This window comes from Amaranthus tricolor, chromosome 2, assembly GCF_026212465.1.
Source record: "Amaranthus tricolor cultivar Red isolate AtriRed21 chromosome 2, ASM2621246v1, whole genome shotgun sequence".
Lineage (NCBI taxonomy): Eukaryota > Viridiplantae > Streptophyta > Magnoliopsida > Caryophyllales > Amaranthaceae > Amaranthus > Amaranthus tricolor.
In genome coordinates, this window is record NC_080048.1 from 10,692,955 (window position 1) to 10,715,022 (window position 22,068).

The 22,068-nt window shown below is 34.0% G+C and overlaps 1 protein-coding gene across 1 annotated transcript; it reads left to right on the top strand.

The window, feature by feature from the left end:
* The first annotated feature begins 392 nt into the window (after positions 1–392).
* LOC130805501 (F-box protein At3g07870-like) lies at positions 393–1,813 on the top strand. Its single transcript, XM_057670275.1, has 3 exons — positions 393–439; positions 571–654; positions 706–1,813. The coding sequence occupies exons 1-3, from the start codon at positions 393–395 to the stop codon at positions 1,811–1,813; spliced, it is 1,239 nt and encodes a 412-aa protein (XP_057526258.1).
* Positions 1,814–22,068: the final 20,255 nt, after the last annotated feature.

Genomic DNA, 22,068 nt, shown 5'->3' on the forward strand with positions numbered 1-22,068 from the left:
TTATTGTTCCAAAAGAGAAGGATAGAAAAAAATAATAAAATTATAAAATTATAAAATTATATGTTTGCATTAGAAGTATAACCATTAGCTATATAAATAGTGATGGAGAACTAGTCTCAACAAACAATATAAAATCACCAATGTTGACTTTAAATCTAATAAATTTAGAGTAGGAGTTGAACAAACATACTTACTATTGTTAGTACATACTCTTTAATTAAAATTATTTTTTTCAATAGAAAAAAAAAGAAAAAAAGAAAAAAAATAAAAATCTCAAGGCTCTTTCTCTCACTCATTTCTCTCACTCATTTCTCTCCTGACCTTGGTGTCTCCCTAAACATCTCTAACCCTCCTTTTTTTTCTTACAATTCATCTGTCTATGGAGTGGAAACATGTGGGCAGCCGAAAAAGGCACAGAAAAATCACTCTCAACAATCCTGTTACAATCAAAAACCAACACGAAAACATCTCCAAACCCACCTCTAAATCCAAACAAAATAATCAAATTCAATCACAAAAAAAGTCAAAAATGTTGGGATCATCATCATCTTCTTCTTCTTCTTCTTCTAGGATTGCTGAAGTATCAGATCTACCATGTAGCATCCTAATCGACATCTTGGGAAGACTTCCTCTGAGATCTTTAATTGATTGCAGGTATGTCTGCAAATCATGGAAATCTTTACTCACAGAATCTTATTTCTACAGATTATACTCACATCATATGCCCACTACTTTGATCCTTCAAGTTAAAGGAAACTCTCTTGAGTCTCTTAAAGAAATTTGTTTCATTGAGCAAGATGATCATTCGTTAACCCGAAAAATGCGCCTTCTATCCAATTCCAATAAACCCAAGTCAGATCTCAGCTACTCGGGTCTTTTACCTTCTAATTTCCGGTTCCAGCTTGGAAACGGTTGTAACGGATTGGTCTGTTTAAGGGAGATTCGGACCCGTGAACCTTGTTTGATTTGGAATCCTGTTTTAGGTCAATTTGTTATCCTTCCGAAACCCACTTCCACCACCATCGATAAGGTGGTGGCAGGTTTCGGATTTTGTGGACGCACTAATCGGTATAAAGTGCTCCGGGTTTTCCGTTCAACAATCGACCCGCCATGGAAGAAACGGGCTGAGATATATGTTTTAGGTGTTGGGACAAAATGGAGAGAAATTGGGGATGTTCCATTTCCAATTCCTTCAAGAATACCAGGATTTTTCACCAACAATTCACTCCATTGGATATTAGAATACAGCAACATCACTAATGGCAATGGCGATAATTATGATGATATTAATAATGAAACTCTTTATGGAATCGGAAACAGTACCAAGTCTTATTCGGAGCTGATTTGTGGGTTTGATTTTGTGGAAGAAAATTTCAAAACAATTCCATCACCACCCATTTTCACATTAGAGCAAAAAGACAAGTATCATTGGTCTAATTTGGGGATTATAGGAAATTGCCTTTCAATTTCTGCAATTGATGCTAAAGTATTCAGACCTGATGTTCAAGTATGGGTGATGGAAGAGTACGGTGTGCCAGAATCATGGGCAATGCGACTCTCCATTCGGGACCCAACCGTCGACTGGTGGGACCCGTATAGGTGGATTCAGGTCACAAATTTTGTCAGGAACGGGGAGATTCTATTGCTTTGTGCACATTGTTATGTACTTGCGTATAATCTTCGTGAGCGTCGATTCCGAAGCATTGAAGGGTTGGATTTTCCTGTCATTGCCCATGTTCCTAGCTTTATCTCCCTGGAGGATGTCTTGACTAAGCACAGAGGAACTGGATCATTGAATGTTAGATATCTCTAATAGAAGGAAGCCGTTCTCGACTGACGAATCGAGATGAACTACGTATTTATTCGTCGTGTTGAACCAACTCGATTGATTGTCATAGGTTATATAATTTAATATTGATATGGGTTTTAATCAAATGAATCGGGTCATGGGTAATAGGTTGTTTGTGCTCTTGGAATTTAGTTTTTTTTACATTAACTGTAAATTGGTAATAAGTTGTTTGTCAATTCTAGGTAAGAAAGAATAAGGTTCAAGAAATAGGTTTTTTTTTTTTTTTTTTTTTTTTTTTTTTTTTTTTTTTTGCAAGAGGACTACATAGTTTAATTATTTTTGAAGTAAATTTTATAAACAAAGGTCGAATGAGATGTGTAGAAAAGTATTTAGTGAATGTAATACCAGTGAGTAGTGATGATAAACATGTTTAAGTGTTTGTTTGGTTAGTCGTGGAAATTTATCTAAGGCGAATTGAGTTTTTACTGTGCACACATTAAGTGTTGCAATAGACTATTTGAATCAAGATGATGAGATCACAGATATTTTGCCCTATACAAGCTAATCGGATTCGAATCCCTCTCTGAACCGAGAAATTTAATCCGATTCGAGTCCGACAAAAATATTTGTCTTCAAATCTGATTATATTGTTCGAGTCCGATTTAGAGATGGACTGGAGTTTGACCTTATAAAAAATTCGATACTCCGACCCAACTCCAACTCGACCTGTTCCAACTCGAGACCGGCTCCGAATAGAATATAATTATAATGCTCAAAGATTTAAACACAATGTTTTTGGATTCATAATTAAATATTAAAAGAGAGATCAGGTAAATTATAGCTAATGATGTTAAAAGAGTAAATTTAACTCAATTCGAAAATAACTCTCAGAATCGGATCATAGAATCGAATCGTAGAATTGAACGATTTAAAAATTTTGCAAAATATAAGAAGTTGTGATTGCTTACCTATATTCTTTTGTCATTTTTATTGTAGAAGAACACTTAAAATCATTAAATATTTGAAAAACTTTGTTATTATTCATAAAATACATATATACTCCTTTATTTTTTTCCCTTTTTCTAATTTTTTATTAATTGACAAATACAAACAAATATACACTAATCTATATAGTGTAACAATGATTCTTATTAAATTAAGCAATGCCAAGTAGAGTAGTCTTGTATAGGTTTATCAAAGCCACATTAGGTAATAACATTTTTAAAGCCCTATATAATTTCATAATAGCAAATGAAAAATTACAAGAGTTTTCATAATCAATAATTCAAACATAAAGAGAAAATAAGAATGTGGGCTTCTTGTTTTAAGGTTGTCTCTTTAAGAAATGGTTTGACATAAGAGTAGCTATAATTCAAAAATTATCAATTATGAACATCAATTTAATCATTTATAAGTCAATATCACCAAATTAAACCAAGTGTTAATTGGTAATCTAGATAAAAAAAACAGCTCTAAGATAGCAATAATTTTCATTAAAAAACTAAGAGTTCAAATCTCACGCGTGTTATTCATAATATAGTCATATTATGGTCAAGAGTCACAAAATAATCATTAGATTTTTTATACTTTTAAGTCATTAGTATAAATATCGATAAAAATAAAGCTTGATAATGATCCGAACTCTGTCGGAGGTCCTAGAGTCTGAGTCGGAGTAAAGTTGGAGTATGCATAATCCGACTCCGAGTGGAGATGGACTGAAAAATAGAATCTGAATTTTGAGCAAAGTCGGAGGGTGCATAATCTTAACCGAGTGCGACTCATTGCCATCCCTAATATATTTACTTCTATTCACCTCAAGTTTTTCATTTACTTTTGGACATTATTCATCTATTACTTTTAAATTGTATTTTCATATTAATCTATAAGTTAAAATTTAGTCATGAGAAATTTTATTTATTCGTCTTAATTTTCAAGAATTAATCTTTTTTCTATATTTATTTGGATTCAATTTAGGCTTTATACGATCTATCGACACAATTACTAATAAAATCTTTAAAATGTAAAAAAAAAAATTTAAGTACAATTTATTAAACTAATACTTATTTAGGATACGAATCCCACCCTCAATGGGTTTGGGACAAAGCCTTAAATTTTAAAACCATAAGGATTCGAGTCTGGATATGAGCCCGAGAAAAATTAATGAATCTGAATCCATAACTGGTTAGACTTGATTCCGATCCAACCCATGACCATCCATACACTTTGTGGTTTCAGTAGTAATTTGTTCAATGTACCAATAGTTAATTGAAATGTAATGTAAATTGGAATTATTAAAAGTGAAAATTACCTAGAATAATCCAATATTTTCATGATTTACCTACAATCATCTCATCTATTGATTAACCTTGAGTAATCCAAACTTTAGGGGTATTTGCCTAGAATAATCCAACATTTTCTGATTTTTTTATTGTTTAGAAAAATTTTCTCTAGTTTTAAATTAAATTTTAGTTTACTTTTTTTGTTAAATTATCTACTATAACAGGCCATTCGATTATCCGAGTTTACTTTAGAAAAAAACCCTCTAAAATTGAAGTTCATTATTAATCAATAAATGAAATTACAGTAGGTAAATCATGAAAATAATAAATTATTCTAAGTTATTTTTCTAATCGAAAATAGTAGCCAAGTTTTTGAGAACATGAGAAAAATGTTGTATGACAGTATGAGAGCTAACGTAGAAAATTGTTGTCTTCTACCATCATGGAGTCTTCTATTTACAACTCAGTGGAGGTAAAATAGCCATTGGTAACCATATTTCACTCTGTAACCCTTATATATCACAACTAATTTGAGCTAGTCATATATACTCCTATCAATAAAATATCATCATTATCATCATATCCAGTGTATCCCGTTAATAGAAAACTATGGACATGGTCTAGGGAGGGAAGGACGGCGGCAACTCATACCCATAAAGGAGAACGCGGCCAAATGAGTCCCCCAGGTCGAAAACGATAAAGAGACGTAACTACACGGGAAAGATAAAATACATGCCTGAATAAAAAATAAATAAGTAAAACCAACTACAAAAAAAAGAAAACAAAAACTAATAATAAAAGAAACGGGATAAGCAAGAGGGCAAGAACACCAAAAGGTAACCTAAGAAGACAATCAGTAGTCTAAAACATGGATATGACACCTCCAACTACCCCTATCCCTAGTCAGACCTTCAGAGAGGTTTACTCATGCAAGCCAGCTTTTATTTGCTCCTCCCTTGTTCTCCTGGGTCTTCCTCGACTCCTCTTACCCTCTACTATAATGTTTTCTACCCTTCTCACAGGGGCGTCGAAAGTCTTTCTCTGCACATGTCCAAACCACCTATCATTAAAATATACTAATGAAAAAACGAGTTGAAACTTGCGTCATATTTTCATTAAAATTTTTTCCTTTTTTTCTACGATAATTCTTAAATGAGACGGTCTCACGGTGAGATCATCTTTATAGGGCTGACTCAATATACATTTTTTTGTCTTAAAATGATCACTTATAACGTTAAAGTGATCACTTAAGATTTTAATATAACTACGTTTTATAGTCTTACAGTAATTATTTATAACCTTAAAACGATTACTTATTTGACTTGAAGAAAATGCTATTATATGGACCCATCTCATGGTGAGACGGTCCCATACAAGACGAGCTGTTTTTTCTATTATTGATAGACTTGATATTTGACTTGATATTTAGGGAAGCAATTAATTCATTATAACATGTAATATTTCTTAATTGACTATAACCATATGTGATGATCTATTGAAATATTATATTTTCTTAAATAAAACAAAAATATAATATACATGTAAATATTTATTTTAACTTAGATGATAAATGATCATCATACTTCTATTAATGAATAAGCTAACTAATTTGACTATTTTTTTCAACTAAATGCTCCTTCCTATCTATCATAGTTGAAGACTTTTTAAATTTTATTTGTCTTAATTATCAATAATTACTATGAGTATATGTTATAATATTGTTGCATAATAAATTAATTATTCACTTTGATAATGAAAATTTCATAACAAATACAAAGATTTAATAATTAAGTTTATATTGTAAATAAATTAATTTTATAAAATAATATCATTATTCGTATTAGTAAATATATTAGTAAATATTTATAGCATCCTTGTTTTATAGAGGAATCTATCTAGTTATTCTAATAATATCTTTTCTTTTAACGTAACATTTAGCAAAACAGATCATATGGCATAGACTTCGTCAAATCGTCAATTAGATTCGGGTATTACTAAATATCACCACCCTTTCATTTTATCACCACTCTATATATAATGAATTTCCAAGATTGCCCCTGCATAATTTTCAAGCTCAAAAACTATAACATCTCTCTAAAACTCTCTAAAAACACTAGTTAACTTAAACAAGATAAAAGTGTACATCGAATAACAATAGCGAACCAAAACGAGCATGATAACGATTCGCTAAGTAATTAATCGATTCGAAATTTTTCAAAAAAAAAAACATTTCCAGAACCCCCTCTAGTCGCAGAAAATGTGCGACCAGACCTAGGGAGAATCGCATAAAAAGTGCGACTGGACCTAGGCTGAGTCGCACAAAAAGTGCGGCTCGACCTAGGTCCAGTCGCACTTTTTGTGCGACCCCTCCTAGGTCAAGTCGCACTTTTTTTGCAACTGGGGGTTCTGGAAATTTTTTTTTTTTTTTTTGAAAAATTAATTCTTTTTATTTATTATAATTATTTTTTAAGTTATTATTATTTATTAAATATTATAGTAAATTTTTTCATTTTATTATATATTTATATATTTATGTATTTACTTAAATTATCTATTTATGTTATTTTAATTTATTTTATATGTATATTTTATTTAGTAAAATGTTTTATTTCATATTTTTGTATTGATATTGTTAATATATTGAAATTTGAATTATTAAACTAATTGATATTGTTAATATATTAAATAGTTTAATCTTTTAATTATTAAGAATAAATTTATATTTGCAGGACTTTGAAAATTTAGGGGATAATGTAGATTACTCTGATAGATTTGTTATCGATAGGGAATTTGATTCTGTAGATGATTTACATGCTTGGGCTGATGAGATAGCACTAAGAATTGGTTTTCAATTTACACGTGTTTCATATAAACAAAAGGAAGGACGTTCTAGAGTGAGTTTGTACTTAAGATGTCACCGCTATGGTAATATAAGGGGTGATTTGCATAACTTAGACAATGCTGCCCGATCTGGTTCTAAAAGTAGAGCTTGAGGGTGCAAATTTATGATTTTAAGAAGTAGTCGTAAATCAGAGGAAAGACCTTGGACGGTAAGAGTGTTTCCCGGTGAAAAAGAAAGACATAACCACCCGTTCTTGGTGTACAGAGATGGTCAAATAAGAGTAAATAGGATGATTGTAGATATTAGGCAGCACATACGAGATCTTAGTGCAAATAGCATGCAACCAACGTTTATAATGACTTCAATTAGAAGGAATTTTCCTGGTTTTTTTGCTAGTATGAATCAAATTTATAATGTAAGACAGTCAATAAGGAGAGAAGAGATGGATGGTAGGACTCCTCTTCAACACTGTCTTTATATGGCCACTGAGCATAATTATGTAGTTTGGAAAGACTTGGATAGTGAGGGGCAGTTGAGTAGATTATAGATTGCAAATCCTACATCTATGCAGATGATACGTTCGTGGCCCCATGTTGTGTTGATAGACACAACGTACAAAACTAATAAGCAAAAGTGGCCCCTTTGCGAAATAACTGGAATGACGCCAACCAATCACCACTTCTTGGTTGCGCTCTGTTTGATGCGAGATGAGGTGGTTGTGTCTTATTCTTGGGTGTTGGAGAAGTTGAGGGATATTTACGGCAGAGTTTAGACGCCTAACGTAATTATAACGGATCGAGAAGAGGGTTTATCTGCAGCTATTCGTGTTGTCTTTCCAGGTAAACAGGTTTTAATGATTAATTATTGTCGATCTATATACTATATATATATATATATATATATATATATATATATATATATATATATATATATATATATATATATATATATATATATATATATATATATATATATATATCTCAATTAATTTTAAATTTCTGTTTAATGCAGATGTACGACATTTATTATGCGTATGGCATATTGGCAATGACGTGGAGAACATGGTCGAAAAATTGTGCGGCGGTAAGAGAAATCATTAGGGGCAGATTTTTAGGCAAACAAAATGGAACCCCTTGGTTAACAGTCTGACGATCCCTGAATTTGAAAACAGGTGGGAAGGGATTGTGTCTACTTGGTCGACTAGGAACATGAGGGTCGTGCGATATTTGGCTGGAACATGGATTCCTCATAAAGAGAAATTTGTGCGTGCGTGGATGAATGACTGTTTGCACTTGGGTAACCAGACTACCAGTAGAGTTGAAAGCCAACACTCGTCCTTCAAGTACTACCTGGGTAGCGGTAATAGCTCATTTGATACCCTCTTTAAAAGGGCACACGCACAGATAAAGAGTCATCAATCGAGGATAAGACAAGCTCTGCAGGAATCTATGAATTCGATTTCAAGGACGTCGCGACTTAGTTTTTGAGACCGCTGTATCGTCATGCTTCCATATTTGCATTGGAACAAAAGATGATAGAGCACAACCGAATGTTAAACTTAGGGGATTATGTTTCTGACAAATGCGGTTGTGTACTTCAAAGAACCCACGGATTACCCTGCGTGTGCTACTGTTACTTGGACGATATACATCCATTTTGGAAAACGTTAAAGTACTTAGAGGCAGAAGAAGACGCCAACGAAGAAGTACGGCACACAAACGCCGATGATAATGAGTACTTTCAATCGTTGGTGGATGAAGTTTTAAAAGCCGATCCCGCAGTTGTACGACGCATGTCTCAGGTACTTGAACATGAACTACACCCTGATGATACTGATATACCTGAGCCACAAGCAAGTCTACCGAGGAAGGGAAGACCAAGGACAAGCAAAACCCTTAGGAGAAACAAAAGTGCGTTCGAGTACAGTAAGGGGTCGCGGATCCAAATCTTCATCACGCGGGAGATCTAGTGGTAGATCTAGCAACCGATCAAACCAATCATCATTTCGAATTAACTTCAGTTTCAACTTATCTGGTACCCGTATTTCCTTTCCTATAATCATATATGTTTTACTTCAATTGAATGATATTAATATACTGTTATTTTTTCAGATGGTTCAGCAGGTCGTGATTTTTTACTTTTTTCGTGGCCGAATCACATCCTGTATATTCTTCCGCCGTACCTGTTTGATTGGAATTATGTAATAGGTGACGAAAACTGTGGATTTAGAGCTATTGTCGTCACAGAGTTAGGGAACGAAGAGGCATGGCCTCTTTTATGACGTGCAATGAGTTTGGAAATGCAAACGCAGATCAATATGCACGCGTGTATCTATCAGCAGAGTTGGTGGAAAATGCTATATACAGAATTGGTGCCCATAGCAAAGGATCTACCCCGTACATTCACTAGATGGAAATGACAGCATTGTTATCTGCAGCAATGTTTCTCAACATTGCAATTGCGTATTATGGCTCTTCCGATGGTAATCCAACGTATAATTGTTTAGTGCTTCCGGTAAGGAGAACAGGGGGAATGCATGGCGTTAATAAACTTGTACATATTCTTCGGTTGAACGGAAATCATTATGTTTAGCTTTTAATGAACGATGATTCATCTCCAGTGCCGCCAGTCTAGCAAAATTGGAGAGCAGCAACTAACAATTCATGTAGAGATTTAGAGAGACAGTATCACAATAGGATATCACTTTGGAATAGACTGTGCGGCGTACAACGACCACAACATAATAACACCGCCGAAGATGCAGTCAATTTAGATACTCTATAGTACCATGTTGTGTACTTATTGTGTTGATTGTATTTATTGTACTGTTTGTACTTAGTGTTTTCATTTTATTATTGTATTCATTGTAGTAATTGTATCTATAGTATTCATTCCATAATTAAGTTCGTGAATAAATATGTTAGTGAATCAAACGCCACGCGTAATAATAAAACTAGTTACAGCCATGTAGAAATACAACACAACATCAACAAATTCTTCATCAATACAAACATAAATGTCTATGAAGGGTTGTGCCCTCTAAAATCTTGCCATTCGGCAAACAAATCTCTAAGTTCATCCAAATACAAATCAGCAGCCTGTCTTTGCGGGGGCGTCATATTAACAACAGCTGGCATCCTGAGCAATGGCGCGAGTTGAGTTGGAAATTCAGCTGCAAACTGTACAAACAAAACAATGGTATTACCAAAAAATTAGACAACAATTTCGGTAATGACACATAAAAATGAAACAAATAAATAGAATCACTAACGTATTCAACTCTGTTATCCGCTGCACCAAACGCAGTAGTAGGCCCTTCACCGGAGATGAGAAATGTGTGGGAAGACAATCTAATCCAGTCGATATTGTAACACCCGAATTTCCTCCCGTCCTTTACGGTTTTGGTTTCGTTAAGGGGTCGAAAATTCAAGGGTGTTACAGGTGGTTACCAGAGCCAGTGGTCCCTAATTTCGATGCTTTGTGTTCTCAAATTCGTTGAGAAATTGCTTGAAGTTAGAAGTTATTCGTGAGAGTTTAGGTAGATATGGGATAGGTGCATATTACATATTCATGCATAATGATTATCATTGCACGTGTATAGATAAATATATTGTTTGTTTAGCTTGTTATGAGACTCATTCTCATGTGTGTTATTATTATAATTAAAAGTTATGATGGTGGTTTGAATGATGACATGATTTAAAAAATCAGTAGATTTGAATTATGTATCATCAAGCAATAATGAAATTTTTGAGTATTTGTTTCAACTCATGAGTTGTATTATAAGTAGTCATTATGGAGATAGAAGTATGAATGATGAAATTCTAGAGAAATTGGTTGCACCGGGAACATTCTCTTGCTCGTGATTATATGAAATTTAGTCTTATGTGTCTGAGTATTTGTTCATGTTAATTGTTTTCATAAAGCTTACGAGTTTTGATATTGATCCTATACATGAACCCACTGTTTATTTATCTGCTTGAGCATTTTATTTGTCAAGTGCATTCGTTCATGATAACATAGAAGGTAGTGATCATAATTCTCTTGAATATGGTTAATGATTGTGCAAGTATGATCATAAGTAGTTTGAACGAGAATGAGGACAAGAGCTAAAGTGTAACAAGAATTCGATATATTGTAAATGAAAGAAAGGGGTCTTGTACGCGATACCTTGTAAATAAAGTTTTAATCACCAGTTGATGATAATAATGCGGTCATAGCTAAAGTATAGATGCGTTAAAATCTAAATATTAGGGAGAAGTTCGAGAGTACATTGAGAGTTTATAGTTTGAGAATTCAACCCCAACTTTGGGCCAAGATCGATAAGAGTATTATTGATATATATTTCTTTATATAATGATGAATTGAAGTTAAGAGATTGTTTTTAACGTCTCTAAGTGTTTAAAGATAATGCTATATTAGTTGAACCAAATTATCACATTAGTATTGTTGTTCAAACTAGAATCGCCTTAATATTTTTATTTGAAGTTATAATTCTTACTAGATTGAGGCTCTCGACCTTTGTAATTAGCTATAGTAACATTGGTGTTGATTTTTAGTGTGGCATAATCGTGTTTACCAATAAACGTGTTCAATCTCATACGGTGATTGAGACTGATGCTTTAAATTGGTTAATGTAATATATATATTTGTTAGTTCTAAACCCAACATCTTATGCTTGTAGTGAGACTTTAAGAATCAGTTGAGTGTAAAAACTGTACTCAACCTATTAGCCTTAGTTAATCACTTTATATATATTTTGATGAATTATATACTATAAGGGTCCCCTGTCATTGATTTTGATTTTTGTAAGCATCCAACTCTCATCATAATGAATATAGTACTTCATGTTTTTCGAGTGATAACGACCTTTAAATCACTATTTGTTGTCGAAAAAAAAATTTAGTTGAAGTGGTTCTTCGGATAAAATATGGGTGATATTTTTTTTTGTTTCTTTTTTTTGTTCTTTCCCTTCTTAAAGACAAATGAGTTTGAGTATCAAAGGAGAATTTACTATTCGCAAGTCCTTTAAGTTTTGTTTTTCGTTGAGACATGATATATCATTCATACATAAGTCGATAACTTTATATTAAAGTGGATAGTTAAAGAATAATCCTCATAAACAAATTTGCATGTTAAGGGCCTAAGGATTGATTCGAGAGAGCACTATTGAGTTAAGACTGATAATTTTGTCTTATTAAATGCTTATATGGAGTGCTGAACGTTTTAATCAGATGATAATGTGAAGAAGAATTATGACGGTTTTAAAGCGTTAGCTAGATAGAATGATATTTGAAATTAAAAAGGAACCAATGATATTATAATTTGTTTTCTCATGGCCTTCTGGGCAGTTATAAGACATAAGGATAAAATAATCTGATAATGAGTTGGAATGAGCGTCTTTGTGCACATAAGATATAGTTAAATGTTTTAAGTATTTTAAAGTATCACATTGGTCACCAGTTTAATAGTCCTGCTAGTGCATTGAAATGATAAGACTTAGATGAGTTTCTAAATGAAGCTGACTTTACATAGGTTACTATTTTAATAATGATTGAAGTGATACGTGGTAAATTAAGTTTGGAGAGTTACTGAAGATAATGTGGTCCTAATAAAAATCAAGAGGTGTTTTAAAATCTAAACATTGACAATGTGTATGCGAATAATTATAAATTGAGAGATGAATCGAGATAATGGATTATGTCTTAAACGATTATTATACACAATCATTACTATGCGATAAATAGAGTTAAATAATATCAACACTTGTGTTAAGAAGAGTTTTAATTTGATGTTACTAAATCATTGGATCTTAATAAGCATTTGATGAAAAGAGTTTTGAAATTTTGACGTGTTTTGATACAAACGATTATGTTATAGTTGTTACTTCTAAGTTTCGCATCTTAGGTCGAAGGGTGATTGAATCCCACTTGTTTGCGAAGGAATAATTGTAATGCATAATCTCAAGTGTTACGTTATTTTGTTAGCTTTGTGTTGTTGTACTTTAGTATAGTGTTAGGATCGTTAATGTAACAGTCATAGGGTTGCGATAACGGTGTTATAGTTAGTTAGAGGTAGTGTTGTGATGGAAATGTTATGATGTAGATTGGATATTGTGAAATTAGTGTTGGTATCACAACTTTATCAAACTATATAATACATGACTGCTTTGCTATTGATATTGGAAATTGTGATGATGTAGGTGTGTTCATTAGTTATTTTTCAGCTTGTATTTTTTTTTATGTATACATAAAATGTCATCTTTGTTGATCATCACTGTTATTATTACCCTATCAGTACCATTAGCACCATCGTTATATATGTATATGATGCATTACTTTAGTCATATATGAGTTCGTGATCTTAATTGATATAAATTCTATACTTTCAACATATCTAGTCGTATGGTAAGTGAATAGCTGAAAAATGTTGGTAACCTTTGACATTGCCCTTCATGATTTTAAATCATCCTCATATTGTCGTAATTAGAATTTGATATTATGATGGATAAAGGATGTTATTGTTGAACAATTACGATATGTGTATTAGTATCATGGCTGTGAATGTATAATTATTAACCACAGTAACTTGCTAAAATGTGGTATATATAATGGGATTATATACTTGAAACATGTATTATGTTATGAGTTATTAAGTTGAGTTGTTAATCTACTAATCAAGTCATGATGTATGATTTAGAATGTTATAAAATGATTTGATCATATATGATTAATGAAAAGAGGATTTCATGTTAAGTAAAAGGTTAGGATTATGTTATAAAAAGTAAAGTTAGCGGTGAATCGATTTGGGAGTTGATAACCAACCAGTTTTGTAAGATTCAAGTATCCTTGGGTCTAGAGTGTCTAATTGTAATACGAGTTAAGTGTTGAGCAACTTCATACACTTTACTTTTAGGACTTTGTTGTTTTGATATTTTACCCCCATTTATGGTTTAAATTATAATAGTTAAACCTTTCGTACATTACAAGATTATCACATAGTACGACCTTAGGTGGTCACGTAGAATAGGAAAAGTTGTTAGAAATATTACATTAGATAACAGGACGTTTCGTGTTGTTACGAGCTCCCGTGATACACTTTTTAAAAGGCACATGTGCTAGATACATTACTTTTGTAAACATTGAGGAGAGTTGTCTTACTAAGAGAACATATTAAGACCTAGATACTAAGGCGTGTAGTACTGAGATCAGAGATATTAAATAATTAGAGTTCCGTGGTCTAACCACACTATCCTTGCTTATGTTTCGAGGTTAGTGAGTTACGGGGTCGTAACTAAGTTTTAAGGGGGAGTAGAATGCGATAGAACTTCGTGCGTTTACACGCATTTTCTCCTGCACTTTCACGCATTTTCGCCTTTATGATAACAACCTACTACAAACTTACATGCTTTTGATTGATTGTTTGAACCTATCTGTGTGATATCTACATGCTTTTGATTGATTGTTTGAACCTATCTGTGTGATGTCTACATGCTTTTGATTGATTTTTTTGAACCTATCTGTGTGATATGTACATGCTATTGATTGATTGTCTGAATCAATTGGCGTGATATTTACATGCTTTTGATTTGTTGTTTGAGCCAATTTAGGTGATTGTAAATACTCGAAATGAGATATGTATAAATATCCTAATAGATTGAGTATACTTTTGTTAATAGTGTCAATAAAGTCACGATCCTTGAGTCAATTCTAGAGCTTAAAATCGTTAAAACACCTTCATGAGTTATTAGAAATATAAATTTTCATGATTTGTACCTTGGTTACTCTAGTTTCGGGGACGAAACTCCTTTTAAGGGGGTAGTCTGTAACACCCCGAGATTTTCTGACGTCATTGATTAATATTTTAATAACTTTGGGGATTTTATAATTATATTAAATTACTTCTGAATTAATAAATTTCTTTCATATATGAATTTAAATGTTAACTTATATACATATATTAAAAATATAGTTATGATTTCTCAAATAAAGAGGTTCGAATCAAAATGATTATTTTTATTAAAATGTGTGAGCCCACAAAGATGAGTCTCTTAGTTGGGTCTCGCAAGAAAATGAATCGAGATAAAAAAAATAAATCTAATAATAAATAAACACAATAAAAATCATAATAATAATAATAATAATAATAATAATAATAATAATAATAATAATAATAATAATAATAATAATAATAATAATAATAATAATAGTAATAACAATAAGGATAAAAACCCATAAAACCCTCAATGCTCAAGGTTAGCCATCACTGCCATTCCCTCTCTTCTCTTCTCTCTTTCTCTCATTCCCCTCTCCCTCACGGTCCATCTGCAGCCTACGAAAACCACCTCAGCAGGCCGCCTAGCAGCAGCAACCGGCTGCGTTTTCTCTTCCCCACGACAGCCACCGGCAGTCGGCCCAACTCCTCCCTCCAAGGGCAGCAGCTGGTGCGTTTGCTTCTCCTGACAGCAGCAACGGCTGTTTCGGCTTCGCCAACGTCACCGAGCTCCATCTACGACACCATCACTACAACAATTAACTATAGTTTCAACTCTTTTTCTAGTCCCACTATTGTAAGCCACCTCTTTTTCCATTGTTTTGATTTTCTTTTACTTGTTTCAAATTGCAATTTTAACAAGTTTATGAGTTTGGTGTTGATTTTTGTATGATTGTCATTGAATCTTGTTATGGGCAAGAATTTGATTGGTGATTTGAATGTACTTATGAATTGGGTTTTTGAAATGTGAATGAAAATTGTTGAACTTTGTATTATTTTCATTGAATCTTTTTATGGGTAAGAGTGTGTTTGATAAATTTAACATATTTATGACTTAGAGTTTGAATTATGAATGAAAATAATGGTTGTGTGCTATTTTGATGGTGTCTTAGTACATGAGTAACTTTATTTGTGTTGAATGTGGGAGTTTTGTTAGGCATGGTAGTCTTAATTGGCCTTGTTGAAGTAAAAGAAATTATTAATGTTGATCACAAGTACTCTCGTTAGGTTATCGAAGTTATAATTAAATGATATTAGTAAGGCCATGAACATAGTGTCAACTTGTTGAGAATTATTAAAGTTACTTGTTATGATGTCTTGATTTTAGTTCTTTCTAACCTTGGAGAATATAATAAATGATATTGCAATGCGATAACCTTAAGATTCGTTCTTGTCGTCATATTAGCACTACACTAACATTGTGAGACTTAAGTGTGAATTGTCGTTTTATTTTAAGATAATGTGAATCGTTATAACTCAAAGTTAGCTGTTGTAATGAAACATTTGGTATAATCCTTTTATTCTTTGTCAATGGAAAAACTTGTGTTATTGTCGAATTGACGATTATGCTTGGTGTTGAATAAGATGCGTACGTGCTAGAAGTAATTGAAAACTTGTCGTGAATGGATGATAGTGGTTACTTTGGCTTTTAGCTGGTACGACAAATTAGTTAAGGGAACTTATTAGTTCTATTCCTAACTTGTATAGTTTCCCAATTCATAAGAGGAAAATAGAACCTTAGTTGGGTGATTTTTGTAACTTTTGGTCGTGCAGTGACGCTTAAAGGTACGTACACGCAGTAACGAACCCTTATATGCAATTTTATTTAAGACATTATTGTTTATTGTAATAATATGCACTGCATCAAAACTATGAGATACTAGTGAGTACGCCTTATACGAAAAACTGTCGACTATGAAATCCTTGCGCTTAGAATAGTTATAGAGAATGAGAGTGTTAGTAGGAGGCGGGGACCACCCCCTTATTTATTTAAGAATTAGATTATGCCTTAATTGGAGTTAGAATGACTCATTTATAGGTGGATTTCATATTCTATTGAGTGGCTTAGTGGGTTTTGGCGCGCTGCTATCCCAGGGCGCTCATTAATAGTCGAAAGTGGAAGTTATTCCCATCTGATAAAGTATTAGATTATGATTAGCTGGCGTGACTCAATTGGATTATGTCCGGTTGATTTAGTAGTCCCCTAGGTGAGCTTCGACGGGACCACCGTAAGGGGGGTATGAGCATGCTTGGGTCATTGGGCGCCGGGTGGCCGAATCCGCCCCTTGACCGAGGTGTTACCATGCGGGCCTTGCAAACCCCAATATGGTTGCTTCTTCACTGGTTTAGTACCCCAATGTGTTAGTTTTTCTCGTAGGTAGGACCCGAGAAGGTCAGCTGGAGGGGGCATGGGCTCATAGTTTGCAATGGGCGCCAGGTGGCCGATAACGCCCTTGGCCGTGTCACTATGCCAGGAAGTAGAGAAAAGATCCACTGATAGAAAACTATTCAATGATAGAAAGTTTATTCATTGATCGAAAGTTATTTAATGATAGAAGGTTCATTCTTTGGTAGAAAGCTTACGCATTGATAAAACATTTACTCATTGATAGAACATCTACTTATTGATAGAATAGTTTATGCTAGTGAGAAGTGTCCCTAAGTTAAGTTACCCCAAGGGTATTACAGACTATGATCACACTTACCTTAAGATGGACAAGCCCTATAAGGCCATGTGTTAGGTATTCTATTAATGCCTTGGTCGAGTTGATACTATGTGTGTTTTGCAAGAGTTTATGTTTTGAAAAGAGAAGCGTGAAGACCTACATTCCACCCAACAACAAATGGTTCAGTTTGGAAAGAACGTAATGATATTAAGAAGTATAAGTTGCCGATAAACAGTTACTATCTGTGCTTGTGTCTGATGAAATCATCTTATGTTGTTGTATAATATAATGTTATCTAGTAGTTGGTCTTATTATATTTGATGTTAGTTACTCACGTGTACATGTTTGTGTTTATGTTTGATTGTTGATGACCTTCTGTGATTGTTCTACTATGACACATTGGTCTTTGGTTTAATGTCGAGCAGCAAGAGGATCATAGACAGGCGTAGCAGGTATTTGAGCTTCTTTTGCATTGCATTGCATTGGGGGAGAGTGATTAGGGCGAAGCATAATCTGTGTCATACCGCTATCTTTCGATTTTGTAGCTCTTGTTATCCTTTGTAAACTTTGGTTGTATATATTTTGTTATGAGGCCTTGAGTCCTCCCTTGTATGTTTGTATTTCCGCTGCGTAGTTTATAACTCTGTATGGTTTTAAGGAGTTAAGTCTTTTTAAAACGCAAACGTCGACACTGGAACCACGATCCATGCTTGGCATGTTGATTTGAGAAGCCGGCGATGAATCATTTCGCCGTGGTGTGATATTTTAAAGGCAATGATGTCTTAGATTAGTTTAATGTTTTGTTGTGCTGATTGCTCTACCACATGTCCGATTTTTAGAAGAGATGCTGCCGAAATTTCCACTTACCTTTTTAAAGTTAATATTTAACGTTTACCTAAATCCTTATCATTTTCTTTTATGTAACACCCGAATTTCCTCCCATCCTTTACGGTTTTGGTTTGGTTAAGGGGTCGGAAATTCAGGGGTGTTACAGATATACTCGGGGACAGCCTCTGATGGAACAGATGCTCGACACAATGCCTGATCACTAACGCGGGCACAATAGGGGAACCTACTCCACATCTCCGTGTACATAGATGGAGAAGCGAATGTCACTGAATAGGAACCATGTGCTGGTCGCAGAGCTTGTGTAGGTCTCCACGGAGGGGGAGGGGGAGGGGGGAATAGCCTGTACAAACCAAGCTGTCTGACTGTCCTCTCAGGCAAATACACCTCCACGATATCAAAACAGGCGATACCCCTGATATAGGCGGTGCGTGGGTTCTTGTTCAATAAAGCCCTAGGAGAAGTCATGTACGGAGTCCATTCCACCTGCTTACAAAGAAAATTAACATAAACAACATAATTAATATAACGATGTGTGAGGTCATGTACAAAACCTGTATCTCTGTCATGGAGTTCAGTATACTCCTACAGTCTCTCAGTCTGCTCAGCTCACGAATTGGCTTCTACGGGGACCACATCTCCACCCTAGTCTTGTTAAGCATATCAACTTGACGAGGATGGGGGAGGAAGGATGGGAAGTACTCGTAAATCCATGTCTGCAACAGTTTCAGACAACCAGCAATAGTCTTGCACCCAGCCCTTGTCGCCATACCCAGTTGGCGATACATGTTAGCCAGCGTAACTGTACCCCAAGCAATCTCATCCTGATCAGCAGTCACAACAAGTATAGGGTGAGGCCGGATCCCGACTCTAGTCTTATCCACCAGCAGCGTGGAACCCACTATAGCCATGTAATACGCAGTAGTCTGGGTCTCCAGAAACTGAGAACGGTGGCATAGCTGCAACATTTCGCCAACGTTAATGCTCCCGCTAGTGAAGTACCTCTTCTTACGCACCTCCGACATTTGGTCCCCAAGCAGATTGGCCAGGCCAAGCTTCCAGTCACTTTCAGCAAGTTCAGCGGGAAGTGAACCGTCAATGCCAACTCCTAAAATGCGTTGCACGTCGTGCAACATTATGGTCATCTCCCCCATGGCATGTGGAAGGTGTTGGTATCAGGCTGCCACCTCTCCACAAAGGCCGTAATAAGAGCACTATCAATGTGCTGGTGCATTATGTACGGCAGACGACCTAGAAGAGTGGTAGGTAACACCCTGTACAGCTCATCAGACATGTCTTGCAGTCTGATGATCGCCTCCAACGTCCTCTTCCTAGGGCAACAATCCAAAATCGGAGGCGTGCGCTCCGATCCCTCAAATATAACATTCGCTATGTGCCCACCGTAGTTGGGTATTAAACTAGTGTCAACAGGGCCCTCGGGCTGGGGTGATGTGATCAACCATTCCATGTCCGCGGACTGTGAGCGCCTCCTCCCCCGTGGAGCCGCATCTTCAACCTGGTTGACTCATGCGTGATCAGAAATGCCAGCCGTGCTATGCCCTCTAGTCCTAAACTGACCGGCATGCCCTCTGACGAGCGTCCAATCAATAGGATGACCGACAGACTCATCCTGACCGACAGACTCTTCTCGACTGACAGACTCATCGTAATCAATATAATCATCACTTGAGCCGACCATATTACAACGCAGGCTAGTCTGACGCTCAAAGGGACTACGCACATGATCTAGGGTACTCGAACGTTGGGCCTGACTATGTCTGGCCACCTGTTCCTGCCTGGCTCGCCTTGCAAAACCCGTAACCCCCCTCTCATGGAGATCCCCTCTCAGTAAACTCGGCCTAGAACTATTGCCGCCCAATAACCCTTTAAAAAAGTTTTTTCCTTTTCCCTGATTTCCAGCCATTTACTGCAATTTTCATAATTTAATAAACTATTAATAAAAAATTAAAAGCATAAAAAAATATATTAAGTTATATTCATTTTAAGTACACTTACAATATTAATTTAATAAACATTTAATTAAATTTAATAAACACTTACAATCATATAAATTATTAACAACTAAACTAATTCACACATATAAACAAATAAACAATTATTATATTAATAAATAATTAAACAACTAAAATTTTATTAACAATTATTATATTAATAAATAATTAACAACTAAATTTTAATTAATATATTATTTTATATTAAAAAATAATTAAATATTTAAATAAATTATTTAAATTCAAAACTAATTATTATAATAATATTATCATAATATAATAATATATTAAAATAAAATAATTTATTACAACATTTATTAAATAATAATCACTCAAAAAATAAATTAAATTAACAAAAGGAATTTCAAAATTCAAAAAAAAAAAAATTTACGAGTCGCACAAAAAATGCGACTGAACCTAAGAGGAGTCGCACAAAAAGTGCGACTGGACCTAGGTTTAGTTGCATTTTTTGTGCGACTGTTTCTAGGTTCAGTCGTACTTTTTGTGCGACTCCTCCTAGGTTCAGTAGCACTTTTTGTGCGACTCGTAATTTTTTTTTTTTTAATTTTGAATTACATTAAAATAGAAATTACCTCGAGTTTTTGTTAACGACTCCTCCTAGGTTCAGTCGCACTTTAGCTCCGATTAATTTTATGTGTAGATTTAGTGTTTTTTGAATTGATAAAAGCGTTATTGAGTGAGTTTGAAGTGTTTTATAGAAGTTTTAAAATTTTTAACTCTAAGGGCATTTGCGTCATTTTATTAAATTAATTTAAAATAGGGGTAGCGATAAAATGGAAAAGGTGGCGAAAAACAAAGGTCTTCATTAGATTCACCATTAACTACATATTCAGCTAAATATCAGAGCTTCTAGCGTCACGTAGCCAAAATGGCGTCATTAAATTGGCATTTGATTCATTTTCTTGACATCCAATTGGTTAAAAGAAAGTGATATTACAAGCACAAATATTCTCTCACAAACTGTTTCACAAATATGTTTTCTGTTTGGCTTTAACATCTTCATTTACCTTTAGTCTTACCCTTTCAGCAGCATCTGACCTATAGCCGACCTGAACCTAATTCGAAATAAGTGGTTTGGGGTTGAGATTTTTAACACAAATAATTAAATGTGAATTGAAAGCTTTAACGAGATTCAACAATGAAAAATAAGATGAAAATCTACAAAAATGAACACAATTGTTTTATAAGGTATCTTAGATACTTCTCCCTCAAATGTAGTTTATTATATTGAATTCAACAATTACAACTATAATAAATCTCCCCTTATCTTGAAAATAATACTCTCAAGATCACAATACTAATTCTTTAAAGAACGCTCTCAAGTTTCTTACAAAAAAATAACTCTCTCAACAATATGTGTTTGTGGTAATTTGATTCTAACAATGATGTACCCTTATATAGAGCCTAATACATTATTCTAGAATCCTCGATCACTTAACTCACCATTAATATCACATTAACAACTAGTATTTAACATAGCAATAAACTCTATAATAATACATGACAATAAAACCATATTAAAGCTCACCATTATTCCTAGTTTAATTGCCCCTTTAATACACCATTAAGTGACACATTAACTCCCCCATAAATTAGCAATTAATTATATATTTAATTGCCTTTTATTGCACCCTTAATGTTGCTTTGAACATGATGTGCTTTCTTTTGAGTCATTGAGTCACCATCATCATACATAGCTAATTTGGCTCTTACACTAACAAAATGGGTCGATTCGACCTGATCTGTTTAATAAAAGAGTAATAACACATTTAATTAAACAAATTAATTTCGAGTTAAATTAACAAGTATAACCTAAACTAATTCATTTATTATTTTCTTA